This window comes from Sinocyclocheilus rhinocerous, unplaced genomic scaffold, assembly GCF_001515625.1.
Source record: "Sinocyclocheilus rhinocerous isolate Xijiao unplaced genomic scaffold, SAMN03320098_v1.1 scaffold474, whole genome shotgun sequence".
Classification (NCBI taxonomy): domain Eukaryota; kingdom Metazoa; phylum Chordata; class Actinopteri; order Cypriniformes; family Cyprinidae; genus Sinocyclocheilus; species Sinocyclocheilus rhinocerous.
Genome location: NW_015644625.1, coordinates 375,575 through 390,439, shown reverse-complemented (window position 1 = coordinate 390,439; position 14,865 = coordinate 375,575). Strand labels below are relative to the sequence as shown.

The 14,865-nt window shown below is 36.3% G+C and overlaps 1 protein-coding gene across 1 annotated transcript in view; it reads left to right on the top strand.

Moving 5' to 3' along the window:
- The window catches only part of nrg2b (neuregulin 2b), a 68,995-nt gene that overhangs the window by 39,767 nt on the left and 14,363 nt on the right, over positions 1-14,865 (top strand). The window contains exons 4-5 of the mRNA XM_016576273.1: positions 9,610-9,730; positions 13,933-13,991. Coding sequence (XP_016431759.1) covers positions 9,610-9,730; positions 13,933-13,991 — 180 coding nt within the window. The remainder of the gene's footprint in view (positions 1-9,609; positions 9,731-13,932; positions 13,992-14,865) is intronic.

Sequence of the window (14,865 nt, the reverse complement as noted above, 5' to 3'; positions counted from 1 at the left end):
TGAAGAATGAATGCTGGATTAGATGCAGGTAATCACGATCGCTGAGTCAATCTCTCTCTCATAATACTCTACACCGCTTTTAATACAGTAATACAATAAGCTTTTAATGAAGCAACTAAACGTTCCTTCGTTACTAGTTCTAAAGTGACAATTAGTAACAGAGGCTTGGGCTCAGCTGTTAAATGTCAACTTTAGATTTGAATACGTGGGTGAAGAGGACTTAAAATGCTTAAAGACGCTCCATTGTTTTTTATGTATTTACACACTCGTGCCATCAAACTGTTGTATAAAAGAAATATCACACTCGTAGACTCGAGATAAGGCTGTATATTCACCACGTTGGGATTACCACTCGGCCTTTTTCAAGGGACCGTAAATAATTGGACAGTTGACTCAAAAGCCATTTCATAGATTCCTTCATTATTTCTACATCAATTAAGCAGGTAAAAGGTCTGGAGTTAATTCTAAGTGTTCCATTTGCATTTGAAAGCTGTTGCTCTGAACCCACATCATGCAGTCAAAGGATTTCTCCATGCAGGTGAAACAGACAATTGTTAGGCTTCAAAAACAAATCAAATCCATCAGAGAGATAGCAGGAACATTGGAGAAGGCTTGGAACAGCTCATGATCTAAAGCATACAACATCATCTGTGAAACATGGTGGAGCAATGTGATGGCAGGAGCATGCATGGCTTCCAGTGGCACTGGGTTACTGGTGTTTAGTGATGACGTGACAGAAGACAGAAGCAGCCGGATGAATTATGAAGTGTACAGGGATATACTGTCTGCCCAGATTCAGTCAAATGCAGAAAAATTGATTGGACGGCGCTTCATAGTACAAATGAACGATGACCCAAAACATACTGCAAAAGCAACCCAGGAGTTTTTGAAGATAAAAAAGTGGAATATTCTGCAATTGCCAAGTCAATCTCCTGCTCTAATCCCGATTGAGCATGCATTTCACTTGCTGAAGACAAAACTAAAGGCAGAAAGACCCACAAATAAACAAACAACAACTGAAGTCAGCTGCAGTAAAGCTGTGTATAAAAATTTTTGTAATTCCTAAGCATTTTATGTAATATTTTTGTTCAACCCCTTGAATTAAAACTTAAAGTCTGCACTTCAATTTCATCTTGATTGTTTCATTTTAATTCTATTCTGGTGGAATACAGAGCCAAAATTATGAAACTTGTGTCAGTGTCCAAATATATACGGACCTAACTGTATATATGTACATAAACAAACATTTATATACAGTATATTCTAATATTTGTTGTCCCCTTTATGATAATTTCCTCATTTTGGACATTGCATTGTATTAAAAAAACCCAGCTAAATTAATGTAAATGCAAATGTGTCGTTTATGCATATGCAAATGTACAGTATACAGTACACACTGCACTTTCTTTCAGAAAGACTGTAGTACGAACATACCATCTTTTTTAACCCCCCTTTTTCTCTCTTTCCCGTCAGTGGCTCTCCTTCCTAATAATCTGTCTCCTTCAAGTCCCTCATTCCTCTATCCTGTTTCTATTCACTCCTCTTTTCATTAGCCTGTCTCTCCATCCGTCCTGCTTCCCCTTCACCTCCTCCCCCACATGCATTTTGCAGCGTGTGCATGTGGGTTTCTGCGCACGTGTGATCACTCTTGCGGTGGACACGTCTGTGAATGGCATCTGAATAGGGAGTGCCTGTAAGTGGTTCGATGTCATTGATCGGCACCTGGTTGAGTAGAGTGGATCAGATGCCCTGTACAGGCCCTGTGTGACTTACGGCCTTCCCCGCGACCCCCCTCGTTGGGACGTGAATCATGTTCTCCTGCCTGTCCGCATCCATCCGTCGGCTCAGAGCCAAGGCTAATGGAGCTAATATCCTTCCACACCAGGATGGACTACGGGATGGAGGGAAATATGTGCAGTCTTTAAAAGCCTCTCTCTGGATCTATTTAAAACGGAGAACAGATGCACTGCCAGTGCAGCACCTGATCAACATTATTGTCTTTCAGTCATGATTGGATAAACTCACCATCTCCCCCCTGTGGAGGAAGACATATGCTGTTATGGTCCACGAACACACACACAGCCGCACACTGCAGAAAACATTGGACTGTCCAAAAAATTGATTAGAAAACAAAGGTGTATGTAGATTTTGCCACTTTTTCATGTCTTGTCTGCATGTCTGTTTATGTTTGGCATCAACACTCAAGTAAATGTGGTTTTCTAGATCTATCTATCTATCTATCTGTCTGTCTGTCTGTCTGTCTGTGTCTGTCTGCCTGTCTGTCTGTCTTTTATCGATTCAAATTCAAATTGCAGTTTTATCAACCCATTTGCTACCTCAATTCAAATTCAATTGAAATTGAGGATTGAATTTAACATTTTTAATTCAATTCTGAGTGGCACACGAGCTACTTCTATTTCTCTTGTTGTAACGCTTCACTGTGCACATTCAGTCTAATGTTTTTAGTCAGGATCAGTTGCTGTTTGTGATTGCTAAATCTGAATTCTTAAGAAATCATTATTACACTCTAAAAATGCTGGGTTATTTTTTTTTACTCAAATGCTGGGTTCAGCTTGTTGGGTCATTTTATTGGGTTATTTTTAATATTTTTTACCCACACTCTAAAAAATGCTGGGTTAAATACAGTGGGGAAAATATTTATTTGATCCCCTGCTGATTTTTTAAGTTTGCCCACTTACAAAGAAATGAAGGATCTGTCATTTTTATGGTAATTTTATTTTAATGGATAGAGACAGAATGCCAACCGAAAAATCCAGAAAAAAATAACACATTATATAAAGGTTAGAGATTGATTTGCATTTCAGTGAGTGAAATAAGCATTTGATCCCCTACCAACCAGCAAGAATTCTGGCTCCCACAGATTGGTTATGTGCTCATGTGGAACACAGATTAGTCCTGCCACTTTAAGAAGTTACTCCTAATGTCAGCTTGTTAGGTGTATAAGACACCTGTCCACACAATCTGTATCTTCCATTCCAACCTCTCCCACCACCATCAAAGGAAGTCAGAGACAAGATTGTAGATCTGCACAATGCTAGAATGGGCTACAAGACCATCAGCAAGAAGCTTGGTGAGAAGGACACAACTGTTGGTGTGGTTATTCGGAAATGGAAGAAATACAAAACAACCATCAAACGGCCTTGGTTTGGAGCTACGTGCAAAATCTTGCCTCATGGGGTAAGGATGATCATGAGAAAGGTGAGGGATCAGCCTCAAACTGCATGGGAGGAGCTTGTTAATGATCTTAAGGCAGGTGGGACCACAGTCACCAAGCAAACCATTGGTAACACACTACGCCGCAATGGACTGGGTCAAAACAACCCAATTCCTGGGTTTTTCCATATTTTACCCAGCGCTGGGTTGTATTTAACCCAGCATTTTTTAAAGTGCAGGTGCTGGGCAGTTTTTCTGTACCTAAGCTGCTGGGTCATTTTTAATGCTGGGTTATTTTTTCTACCCAACCGCTGGGTTGAGCCTCTCTGACTAAACAACCCAACTGCTGAGTTACAGTCAGAGCGCGGTCTTTTTGCGTCCAGGAGAGAGCGGTTCTCAGCGCCGCCGCCGATTTGGTGCACTTCTGTGAAATAAAGGTTTGTATATGTTTTATTTCATTTATAAAGTCTTTACTGTGCTGTAAATTATATTATTATATGCAACGCAACATAAGGACAAGTCAGTCAGCAGCGGTCATGATGGAAACGCCTTTTGACTTGCATAACATAAATGAATTTTATTCATTATAATACTGAGTTTAATTTAATTTGATGTGACAATATGTTCTCTAATCTCAGTACTGTTTGTTTATGAGCAGGTTTTGGAGTCAGTAACGGCATCTCTCAGCTACAAGTGAAATGTGAGGCCGCAGTCTGAAGTTTGCAGTTCCCCCGCGAACAGCAGCCTTTCACCGGCTCAGATTTCAGTGACACACCGGCACGCTAATTAGCACTATTTCGGTAAAAAGTGATTACAGAGAATGGTTTAATACACTTAAATTAAAATGCTACTTTTAAATGTTACAATTTTTTATTTCTAAAATGCTTGTGAAAAGTGTTTAAATGTATGTAATATTGTAAACTATGCTGTATTTACCCAAATAAATTAAATTTGTCTCGTATTTTGTCCATGTGTTCTTGTTTAATAAATGTTCATCTTTTGATTATTGCTGTTGCCTCTAGTAATTATATGTGTGATTTTTAACTTCCAGCCCATTTTAAGGCAGCAATATAATAATTATTTATACAATAGTTGACTTAAATAAAACAACCCAGTGTGTTGGGTCAAAAAATTAACCCAACCAGCTGGGTCAAAATAACCCAGCATGTGTTCTGTCCTATATATCAGCTCACCCTCGAGCCGTCCTAGGTGTATATGACTTTCCTCTTTCAGATGAATACAATCAGTTTCAAAAAATTCAAAAAATGTCCTGGTTCTTCCAAGGTTTATAATGGCAGTGAATGGTGGTCAAAATTTTGAAGCCCATTAAAGTGCATCTATCCATCATAATTGCTCCACATGGCTCTGGGGGGTTAAAAAAGGATTTCTGAAGTGAAGCGATGCACTTGTATAAGAAAATATCATGGTGTAATTTTCATTTTTGGGTGAACTATCCCTTTAAATTTAAACATTAGCCTATATTGTGTGTTCCCCAATGCTTAGAATTAATAGATTCAAACTAAATTTCTTTCTAGCTAACAAATGTCTCCAATATTACAAACCTCATCCTCAGAATTGACTGAGGTGCAAAGGAGGATGAACCACTTTGTGTCTGACAGGAAACGGTTATAGGCTAGCAGCTCGATAGCACACACATTGTCACTGCAGAGAAGAGGACATGAGACAGATGTAAGGTTGAATGTTATATCGTTCTGCTTTCCTCCATTTCCTGCTGGAGTGATGTGTGACCTTTAGAGACACATGCTATTGTGCTCAGAAACTTCTCTCTTTATGCCCCTCTGTTCTGTCTCTCTTTGCTGTGCTGTGTGTTTGTGTGTGCATGTTAATTAGTTAATTAGCTCGTTATGAAATGGCAGGGCTCAGGTGGTGGGCTGTCCACTACTAGATCACTCCATGCGGTCTCACTAAAGTTGTGTCTGCTTTATACCTGACACTAGATATGTCGCATAATTCCATATATTGAATCAGACATAAGGGCTAATAATTGAGATGAAAACAATGCATGTAGAACAATTGAGTCACTTCCTGGTTACATTTTATGCTCTGGATCCTGGGAATAGCATTAGGCCTAATTGTTTATAATATGTTTTCATTGTGATGAATATTGTATGTAGAGTTTAGTTTGTGTGCATAGTGTATGCTGTTTATGATGAATAGTGAAAAGCTTGCTGGTTTATGAACAGACAGGCTTATGCAACAAAACTACATTTCCCATGATTCTCAAGAGTAAGCACCGAATGTGCTTCCTTTGCTTTTAAATTTGTTGCAGTAGGGCTTAAAAATAGATGTGCTGAAGAAGTTCTTTCTTTGTTTAGAGTATTCTGATGTTATAATTTTGACTAACATACTCATAAGTAGGAGCTTCTAAGGATGAGTAATTATCATAATTTTGGGTTATGTCCACATTAATGACCAAGCAAACTTATATTTACCATTGAGAAACTATGATACCCGGGTTGTTGTGGCGTTAAAGATGGTGGAAGTCTCTTAAGTGATGTTTTTTGAAGTTATTTTTATTTATACTGCTGCATATTAGTAAGATTAAGATTTTGTATACAACAAAGCTTATTGTCTTCTAATGCAAAGCCAATGACTAATGCTTGACCAGTATGTGTCATGCAAATTAATTATTTGTAAGATACTATACAAACCAAATATTTTGTCGACTTCCAAACACTGTCAGGAAAAAAAAATGGTACAAAAGCTGTCACAAAAAGGCTAACATGTGCTTTTAAGGTGCTGATATCCATCCTTTAGGGGTAAATAAGGTACAAATGTGTACCTTTTGAAAGGATACCACCACAGTGATAGCCTTTGTACCTTTTTCTGAGAGTGTATTTATTTTTCGACATGAATGCATGTTGTAATAATAACTAAAGCAGAATCCTGTCAGGTGCATTTGTGTAATTCTGCACTGTGAGGAGCCAGATTTACTGTGGATTGAAGTTAAAACTACAAATCAGATGAGACTTGTAACTGGAGTAACTTTATGGCACTAGAACAATTTGTTGGCTCACTTTGACGTCACTAATTAGTACACAGGAGGAAAGAAACACTACGGCTTTGAGACTAATACACACACACACACACACATTCAGGCATTGTGCCCAGCACCACTGGTGTCTGGGAGGTGGAAGTGCAATAAAATCAGGAGAATCTATCTATCTATCTATCTATCTATCCATCTATCTATCATCTAATTTTTTGACAGCATTATTTCTTTAATGCAGGTTCTTTTATTTCTTTTTTTAATTACAAGAAATTATAACAAGAAAATTCTGATGTTTCCAATTACCCTTGGAAGTTCACGTATAACTGGTTAGAAATCATAGACCTATTTGCCACAATGTGCAGTATTCAGAGCATACTGTGTTCAATACTGCATCCCACAATGCCGAGCTTCTCAATCTAAGGGAAGCAGAGACATTGGAAGAGGGGTGTGGATTTTTTATGGGTGTGAAATTATTTATTGTCATCAGGGAAGAGCGACCGTAAATACTTACACAGCATATCAGCAAATGTGTTCGGAATGTATAATTCCGATTTCCATAATTATTCAAAGACTTTCCTGTAAAAATAACATTGTTTTGGTCGGTTGCCATGGATTTCATCAGAGTTGGTCCATTCTCCACGGACACGAGCGTTGAGGGGCTGCTCTCTTGATCTGTGACTCGTGAGGGGAGGAGTTGTGATCGTGACAGTCCATCAACATCTGCTCATATAAGTGCACAAAACATGACTTCAGTTCAAGTTTGAGAACCTGTGCCAAAATGCAGTGTGCTTGACTTTATTACAGAGATGCAATGTTTAACATCTCTTCCTTGACCCATTTTTTTATCAAACTTACAAATTCAGACCATTTTTCTCAAAATTGTATTTAAATGCAAAATAACTATGCTTATTTCCATAACAAGATACCTTTCAATTTCACACAAAAATAAAAAAATTCTGAAAATGTATTCACCCTCAGAAATTTAGCATTACATCACTTGCTCACAAGTGGATCCTCTGCAGTGAATGGGTGCCGTCAGAATGAGAGTCCAAACAGCTAATAAAAACATCACAATAATCCACAAGTCATCCACACCACTCCAGTCCATCAATTAACATCTTGTGAAGTAAAAACTGCATTGTTGTTAGTTTGTAAGAATCAAATTCAGATGTTTTTAACTTGCTAACAAATTGTTGCTTCAAACTAAAATACGAGTCTTCTATCCATAATATTGCTTTCTTCAGTGAAAAAGTCATCTAGTCTGAATCAGGAGAGAAATATGCACAGATCAAGTGCCGTTTACAAGCGATGAATGATGAATTTTCAGCACAGTTTCATTTTTGAACCATTCTTGACTTTATTATTTGATTATAATTGGACACATTCTTATACTGAATTGAATCAAAAGCAGAAAACAATCTTGAATTAACCCAATTTAACCATGTAAGTGATGTAATGTGACAACATTGTTACTGTTATAAATATGTATATTGCATACTGCATGCAGCTTCACATACTGTTTTTAAAGATAGCATTTCTGTGCAGCATGCTACTGTTCTCCCTCTCTCTCTTTATATCTGTCACTCTTAACTGTTTCTCTCTGTCGATCTCTGTCTGGCTCTTTGTCCGGGCAGACGATTGGATCATGGATTCCCCGTGTCTCTGGCTGCAGAGATCCTGATGTGATGTGATGTGCTGGTGTTTGCAGTACGCAGCTTGATTCTGTGTGACTCTGACACACTGCAGAATATCTGAACTCTCGGTGTGGCTGTGAGCCAGCGATGCCTGCGAGAAAATCCTCCCATCTGCCATGTGTATTTGGCAGCGTGTGTCTCACTCTGGTTTATATACAGAATGATACAGTGTTTTGTGGAAGTGTGTGTTGTGTGTGTGTGTGTGTGTGTGTGTGTGTGTGTGTGAGTGTGTGTCTGCAGTTTCAGTTCTGTTGACATATTAGAGAAATATTTAGCAGTGCTGTGTACAGATAGAAACAGGAATAATTCTGATCCTCTGATGTTAAATGAGGAGTTCATCCAAATTTCTATTATGATGCTTTAATCCTTTAGTGTCTTTATTCAAGCTTGAAAACTCAAGTTTCCATGGAAGAAAGAAAGTCATACGTGTTTGGAACAACATGAGGGTGACTAAATTATGACAGAAACAGTTACTCTGAAGTTTGAAATATATATTTAATAACTTTTGAATGTTTAACAAAATTATGTTGTCCAGGTTGGTAAAATGAATGATTGATTTGCCTGTGCTCCCCTTTTCCAATCCAGTTTATCCTTCTTTTTTATATATATGTTGGATGTTCTCAGAATGGTACATTATCTATTATTTTGTGAAGAAGGTACATTGCAGTTTGTACATGATTTTACACAATTTTCTTTATATATGGAATACCTATATACCATATATTTCTATACCAGTATGTTTTTTTTTTGTTTTTTTAATTAGCTTTTTTTTGTTTTCTGTCCTAATTTTCTTAACATAATTTTATTAAATGTATTTTGTTATTTTTTGTGCTTTTGTTGATTTTTTATTAGTTTTATGTATTTCTATTTAGCATTTAATTGTAATTTAATTTTAATTATAATCATTTTAGTACTTCAGTTTAAAGTTTTTACATTTTAGTTTTTCATCTAATATTTATGTTCTTATTTTATTTATTCTTATTTAAATGTTAAAATTTTTTGTGGCACACTACGTGTAATATTATATCCCACAATGCAATGCACTCAACCTTCCATGTGTACCGTGATTTTAAAGGGACTATATGTAAGAATTTTCATGCATTAATCATGTTTTTATTTCCAGTGTGAGCAGCTTGTAGTGAAACTTAAAAAACGAGACCTTCCCTGACTTCCTGGGTTGTCTATGAAAGACTGTAGGCTGGTTTTTATGTGTTATGTGAGTTAAGAAATCAGGATATTTTTGTCAAATGTAAACTGGCTGCCACACATTGAATTGAACATAGTATTGAGGTCATGTGACAATAATGTAGCATACTACAGCTGAAGTGTTTATCATGCTGCATTCTGTTTCACATGCTATTTTTGAAAAATAGTAGGCAGTGTACAGTATATACACTCAGAAAAAAGGTTCAAAACAGTTTACCCTAATATTATTACTTTTGTAATGCGTTACTCCCAACACTGTTCATAAGGTACTAATATGTGCTTTCAAAGTACTTGTATGTACCTTTAAGATACTAATACATACCATTTAGGGTTAAATAAAGTAATTTTATACCTTAGGGTACCACCACGCACGGTGACAGCTTTGTATTCTCTTTTTCCATAGCGTGTACTGTGCAGTATACTTATATGCTAGCATTCTGAACACAGCCTCTGAGACATTTTTCACAATGTGTATGATGCTCATCTCTGTGTGTTTGTGTGTTTGTCCGTATGTTTCTATAGTAACCACTACATTGTCTCCGGGCTCAAGTCATGCCAGGAAGTGCAATGAAACCGAGAAGACATACTGCGTTAACGGTGGAGACTGTTATTTCATACATGGTATAAATCAGCTGTCCTGCAAGTAAGTTAAACACATTCAGAATACATTCATTTTATCTTATCTCACTTTGACAATCCCTTAACCTTATAGTCATATCATTGTTTATGGGCTTATTTTTACTACACATTTTGTCTGACATCACCAGACTCCAAATAGGGCTGTCAAATTAACATTAATCTACACTGAACAAAATTATAAACGCAACACTTTTGTTTTTGATCTTTGAGTTCAGCTCATGAAAAATGGGGGCAAAAACAAAATTGTTGCGTTTATAATTTTGTTCAGTGTATATAAATTCATATTTATAATAATGAAGCAAAAATTAAACACGGTTCACAGTTTACAGTTGCATAAGGTTTTTTCCTACCATCGAAGCAGTGTTATTTTAGTATTGATTATTTACTATTACTTATTAATATTTTGAATTAGCTTTCTTTTTTATATTTGTAGTTATTTTAATTTTAGTTTAAGTTGTAGTACTTTTGTTATGTGCTTTTGTAATTTTATTTATTTATTTATTTATTTTTAGCATAGCTTTAACTTATCTTTATTTCAGTTGTAGTCATTTTAGTAGGCCTACTTCATTTTAAACGTATTTATTTAAATTATTTGCCAAGGTAGCATTTCTAATTTTCATTGAAGTTTTGCAAGTTTAAGATTTTTGTATAATATTTATATTTTATTTTAATTTAGCTTTACTTCAGTTACAGACAACTGCATCAGAGCAAATCAGTTACCACCTTCTGTAGTTGTGTGGATGTTAACATGTTTATGGGTAATCCATGCTGATAAATAAAATATATTATTACAGTTAGAGCAGTTGTGAGAATTTATTAGAATTTTATTCCGTTTTAATTTTACTTCCTTTCAATTCAAATTCAGTATACAGTTCTGCATTTTATTTGTTGCTTCAGTTCAAATTTGGGAATTTAAAAGAAATTCCATTCATTTCTAAAGGGCATCCAGTGCTACAATGTATTGGCTCATGAAACTGTGTAAGTTTAGTTTTGCTGGGGAAGAAAGCGAGCTTGGACTCTTGAGCTTTAATTGGCAGAGAAATTACAGTGTGTCTGAGGGTCTGGAGGAAGGGGACAGGGTTTGCAGTGTCGCCTGTCAGCTCTGTCGATGTATACAGCCGCGTTATCAATAGTACGCTGACTTACTGCTCCCCTGTGATACCACGGACACAATGCTCTGTTCTTATCAGCCATTTTGGACAGGGCAGCGCAGATTTACGGTGTATGTGCCAATTTTTTAAAGGAAGAGAAACAAACCCATTAAAGCTGTTTAAAGCTCAAATCCTTTGGGGAGATGTCATCCTTTAAAAGGGACTTGTCGAGTCAATCTCTTTAATTTACAGAACAGAGCGTCTAAAGCGGCTATAAGGGTTAATAGCCCGCAGGGAAGCATGGACTGATTTGAAAATAGTGTGTGTTGCTCTTGGCTTTCTTGAAACAGTGATTCACTTATATGCCTGAGAGTTTATCTTCAACAGCACTGAAGCTTTACTTCACAGTACAGGTGGGCGGTATGACCAAAATCCTTTAGCACAGTATAAGATGTTTTATATCATGGTAACAGTATATCATGGTGGAAATTCAGTATATAAAATACTTTAATAATTAATCATACTTCTTCTCAGTTGATGCCTATGGAGAGTCCCCACAAGGATAGCTGACCAGACATGTGTGTGTGTGTGTGTGTGTTAGTGTAGCTCCTGAGGCGAATGAAATGCAGCCTGTCCCAATGACCTCTGCAGTAAATTCTGCAGACAGACTGAATGGTGAATTCCCCAGTAGAACTGAACTTTAAAGTACCCTCAGTATATAAATAATGACTAGACTATATGACTAGACGAAAGCTTTTGGCACCATTATGAAGCTTTTAAGGACTTTATTTTGCTCCTGTTTGTCCTAGGATATTCTCCTCATTAACATGAGGTCTTATAGATGATCACAGAAGTGGAACTGATTGGCATTTTATGAGGAAGTAAAGATGTAAAGCTTCAGATTAGGTTTCATTATGTTTGATCTACAGTGGCCCCAGAGTATTTGGACACCTATGTCCAAATACTCTGGGGCCACTGTAGATCAAATATAATGAAACCAAATAAAACTGATAAAAAAATATAAACTCCACTGTATTTAAATAGTATAGGCTCATGTTGAGAAAGAACGATAACTTTAATGATAGCTATATTAGCGTGAACACCAATACGCAATAATGTTGTGTTTATTATAAGAACATGCTGCAGTTTTGTTTTCTGACACTTTAAATGCTTGAGCTCTTTAAAGCAGGATGGATTCTGATTGGTTGTCATTGTTTTCATCATTCATCAGCTGGAAAACAATCGCTTTAAAAGTGATTCCAATAATATTGTTCCTCTGTGCTGTTATCATTATAGTTGTGGTGGTTCTTTTACATTCAGAAGGATTTTTTAAAACATTATTATTGTCATAATTATAGTTATTGTCTTTGGTGCTACATGAAAACATCTGAAACATTTGACCATTTGACAAATGTTGCAGCTAATCCACTTCATCTGTGAAAAAATATGCAAATGCAGGAGAAGCAGAAAGTGTCTGACTTCATGTCTCTCTTTTCAACTCTTTTCACCAAACGGTTAAATCCGACTGAAGTCAAACACACCTATTGAGTATGAGAAATATAAAAATCTGAATGTGCATGTCACATATTATCATATCATCATATCATTGAGAATTCAATGCCTATTAAACTCTCACTATCATCCGGGCATTACTTGAAAGGAATGGACTGATTTGACCAATAATTTGTGATGACAATAAATGATAATTGAATAGTTTTCAAAAGATTTCAGAATTCATACACTGAAAAAAAAATCACTCAAAAACTACACTCTTAAAAATAAAGGTGCTTCACAGCGATGCCATAGAAGAACCATTTTTGGTTCCACAAAGAACCATTCAGTCAAAGGTTCTTTAAAGAACCATCTCTTTCTTACCTTTTTATAATCTGAAGAACCTTCTTCTTCTTTTGGGAAACAGAAAGGTTCTTCAGATGTTAAAGCTTCTTTATGGAACCATTTAGACAAAAAAGGGTTCTTCTATGGCATCGTGAGGCACCTTTATTTTTAAGAGTGTACCAGTAAATTTGACAAATAATTACAAAGGAATAGCAAGTAACATTTGAATGAAACATGAAATTTCATAGAAAGACTGAAATAATCGGTTTTAACTTATTTAAATATTTAAATACTTCAAAGATTTCAAATTAAATATAAATCTAAGAAATAAATGTCCCCAGTAAGACAAAAAAAGGTCTTAAAGGGGTCATGTGACGTTGCTAAAAAGAACATTATTTTGTGTATTTGGTGTAATGCAATGTGTTTATGTGGTTTAACGGTCAAAAAACACATTATTTTCCATATAATTGTGACGGAAATGTTACGCCCCTTAACATGCTGTGATGCCGTCTCCCAGCAGGACGAGACAAAATCAATAAAACCCATTACAAATGAGGCATTTGTTGCATCCAGTGGGGACATAATTACTGATTAATATGACTTATTCTGTCTTTTTACGCGTTGCGTTACGTATCGTGCCACGTAAACATAAAACCACGTCTGCATTTGTGATCGGAGAAACAACAAACAACAAGCCTACTCTACACTGCTCAAGGCTGACTCTTAACTTTTATAAAGAATATCTCTTTGGATTTGAGACTTTAGTCTTTGCAACTTTACAGATCTTCTTTATTCACCAAGAGCTTGTAACACTCCAAAGAGAAAGAAAAAATTGAAATCGCATCATATGACCCCTTTAATATTTGATTGTGGCCCAATGGAGGACAATGGAGTTTTTGAGGCGGGTAAGCGCCCCCTTGAGGAATTGCCATCTAATTGAACCATCTGAATGAATCAGTTCTATATCATTGAAATTAATCAGGCTTCCCACAATGCCTATATTTTTTTAGACCCATCCTAAAAATGGCATGAAATGACATGGACCCTCTTTCCTCAGGTTCAAACTCGTCCAGCATGGCCGCAGGCTGTGACATCACAGCGATGACATCATCAGGTGGAACAGCTCGCTGGGGTTGTTCTCTGTTGTTCTAACTGCATGTTTCTCTGCTCTCGTCTCTCTCTCTCTCTCTCTCTCTCTTCCTCCTCATGTCTCTCTCTCCTCTACCCCTTCCCTCTCGTTCCTTCCTTCTCCCTCTGCGGGTTTGTTTCCCTCCATCAGGTGTCCAAATGACTATACCGGTGAACGCTGTCAAACCTCCGTTATGGCCGGTTTCTACAGTATGTCCATTTCTTCTTCCTGTCTGTCTGCTCTGAAGCTGCATGCTGGCTATGATGCGTGTACGCATGTACATGTCTGCCTCTGTTTGTCCATTCAGAGTTTTTATATTGGTTTATTAAGTAGAAATTCATGGATGTGAACAGATTTAGTGTGCATTGATATATTATTAAAAAATAGATTTTTTCCCAAAGTATAATGGAATGTGGAGAAGAGTTTAAATATAGTGCAAATGATACAATAAACTATAAAGCATGTTAACATATAAATGATGTTCCCATAGAACAGAGTTAGATTAATAAATGAATTAGTCCATTAGACAGATTCATGACATGTTTGACAGGCACTCATTTATATCATTTAAAGGATTGTTCTGGGTTCAATACAAGTTAAGCTCAATGATAGCATCTGTGTCCACAGAAAATTATATCAGCCCAAACACTGCATGGACGGTACTGCACTTGTGGTGTTTTAAAAAAAACAAGACTAAACAATAATATATATATATATATATATAGACTCCCGTTCAAATGTTTGAGGTTGGTAAGATGTTTTAATGTATTTGAAAGTCACTAATGCTCAGCAAGGCTGCATTTATTTGCTAAAATAATACAGGAAAAACAGTAATATTGTGAAATATTATTACAATTTAAAATAAGTGTTTTCTAATTTTAAAATCTAACTTATTCTTGAATTTTCAGCAACATTAATCCAGTTTTCAGTGTCACATGATCCTTCAGAAATCATTAATGTATGACCCTGGACCACAAAACCGTCTTAAGTCGCTTGGGTATATTTGTAGCAATAGCCAAAAAAACATTGTATGGGTCAAAATTATAGATTTTTCTTTTATGCCAAAAATCATTAGGATATTAA